General features: G+C 50.8%; 1 protein-coding gene across 1 annotated transcript; it reads right to left on the reverse strand.

Annotated features, from left to right (window-relative positions):
• Nucleotides 1–589: 589 nt before the first annotated feature.
• Nucleotides 590–1,636, reverse strand: LOC116747942 (melanoma-associated antigen B4-like). Its single transcript, XM_032620627.1, has one exon. The coding sequence runs from the start codon at nucleotides 1,634–1,636 to the stop codon at nucleotides 590–592; it is 1,047 nt and encodes a 348-aa protein (XP_032476518.1).
• Between the last annotated feature and the right edge of the window lie 225 nt (nucleotides 1,637–1,861).

The following is a 1,861-nucleotide window of genomic DNA, read 5'->3' on the forward strand; positions in this document are numbered from 1 at the left end:
TTTATCTTAGCATCATCACTACCAGCACAGAACCTTCCAAAGAGCAGATGCTCAATTACAGATGGGAATCAATGAGGCACTGGGTGAGGAATGTAATTTATTACTATCTAATTTTGTCGGCATTCTTGAATAAGCTAAGGACATCTAGGTGTGTATCTTTGAATTTTACAAAGAGAAAGACAAAGGTGAATAAGACAAACCAAAATTTGACTAAACTTTGCTTTTCATTTTAAAACCACAGCATTCTTTCACATTTCCAAGAAAATTCCTATTCCAAAGCCGTATTATCTCAGTCCAGAACCCCAGAAAGATGCAAGGAGTTTTCACATCGTACTACACACTACCTAAACTCTTACGCTTAAACCTGATAAACAACAACAAATATGTGATCCATGTCATTTATAAACTTGGATTCTGAATCTAAAGAAACATTCTAGTAAAAGAAACAACATTTGAAAGATACTAGTATACAACAGGAACACAAAGAAGATATGTATTATGATCTTTCCAGCCCCAGCTTAGCCTCTCACTACTGAAAAGGTTGGCAGCGTTGGTCAAACACAAAGTGAAGAAGCTGCCTCAGACCTCACTAAGGGTGGGAGGAACTGCTAGACATGACCTTGGAAGGCGCACTGGCCTTGACACGAGTACCAGCCCTGGCTGCAGCTCTGGCTCTGGCTCGGGCTTGGGCTCTCTCTTCCTCATCTTTCAGAGCCTCCTCATAGAGATCTGGTAAGGCACTGGGGACGGTACCAGCCACCTTGGCCATAAACTCCAGGACTTTCATCTTGCTGGTTTCAGCGTGGGCTCTCCGGCCCCACAGGAGCTCACAGCACGGGAGATTGCCGTCGCGCACCTGACGATACACCAGGTACTTTTCCTGCACCAGATCTTCTGTGATAAGCTTCCTGGGCTCCCCAAAGATTATGTGACACCTTCCAACATAAACACCCAAACCATTCAGGAATTCCCAGACCTCCTCCTCAGAGGCGCAGTCGCCATGCACGAAGATCACACCGAGGACAAGCATCAGAAGCCCATTCTTCCGAAACCGCCCGCCACTGCTCTGACGCCCATCGTCGCTGACATGTAGCTTGCTGACAAGGGCATAGGAATCACCACCCGGCTTGACTTCCTTCAACTCAAGACCAAAGACCAGCTGAACGCACTCAGCAACTCTCCTGAGGATCTCAGGGAACTTCCTCTTGTACCTTTTGTTCACAAGCTTCAGCAAGTCTGCCTTTGTAACGGGCTCTTCCATTGTATACTTCTCCAGCAGGAATTGTATCAACATTCCCACCTTCTTGATCAGAGGATCTCTCTGAAAGCTCTCACCGGAGACTGAGGCCTGGGAGGAATTTTCCCTTGCCTTAACCCGGCCCTTGGCACGCACATCAGATCCTGGGCCTGAAACCCCTGCAGCACGAGAGCTAGTGGCTGGGGCTCCCTGAGGCTCCTGGCGAGTGCCAGCAGCAGGGGAGCTCGGGGGAGTACCCCGAGAAAGAGAAGAGGGGCACGAGGGCGACTCTTCTCTCTGTGCTGCAGTGGCCTGAGCACCCCCGAGATTCTGGGTCTCCCTCCGGGCCTGGCGGCGCTTCTCACGGGCACGGAGCTTACTCTTCTGCCCCCGAGGCATGACTATGGGCAGGGACAGCAAGCGGGGGAGTGGGCAGGAGAGGAGGTGATGCTGGAACCTGGAGGAGGGAAGGTGAGAGGGTGTGAGCACCTTCAGCAGGGAGGTCCCACCCTGACTTGAAGAACGCCGCTCTGCACGTTTCCTTGAGGGCACTGCTCTAGGAACCACTAGGCTCTTGTTCTTGGTCAGCCTGTCCCCTGAGAACCCAGCGTATGAAGCGAGAGT

The sequence above is a fragment of the Phocoena sinus genome, chromosome X (assembly GCF_008692025.1).
Source record: "Phocoena sinus isolate mPhoSin1 chromosome X, mPhoSin1.pri, whole genome shotgun sequence".
Taxonomy (NCBI): Eukaryota; Metazoa; Chordata; class Mammalia; order Artiodactyla; family Phocoenidae; genus Phocoena; species Phocoena sinus.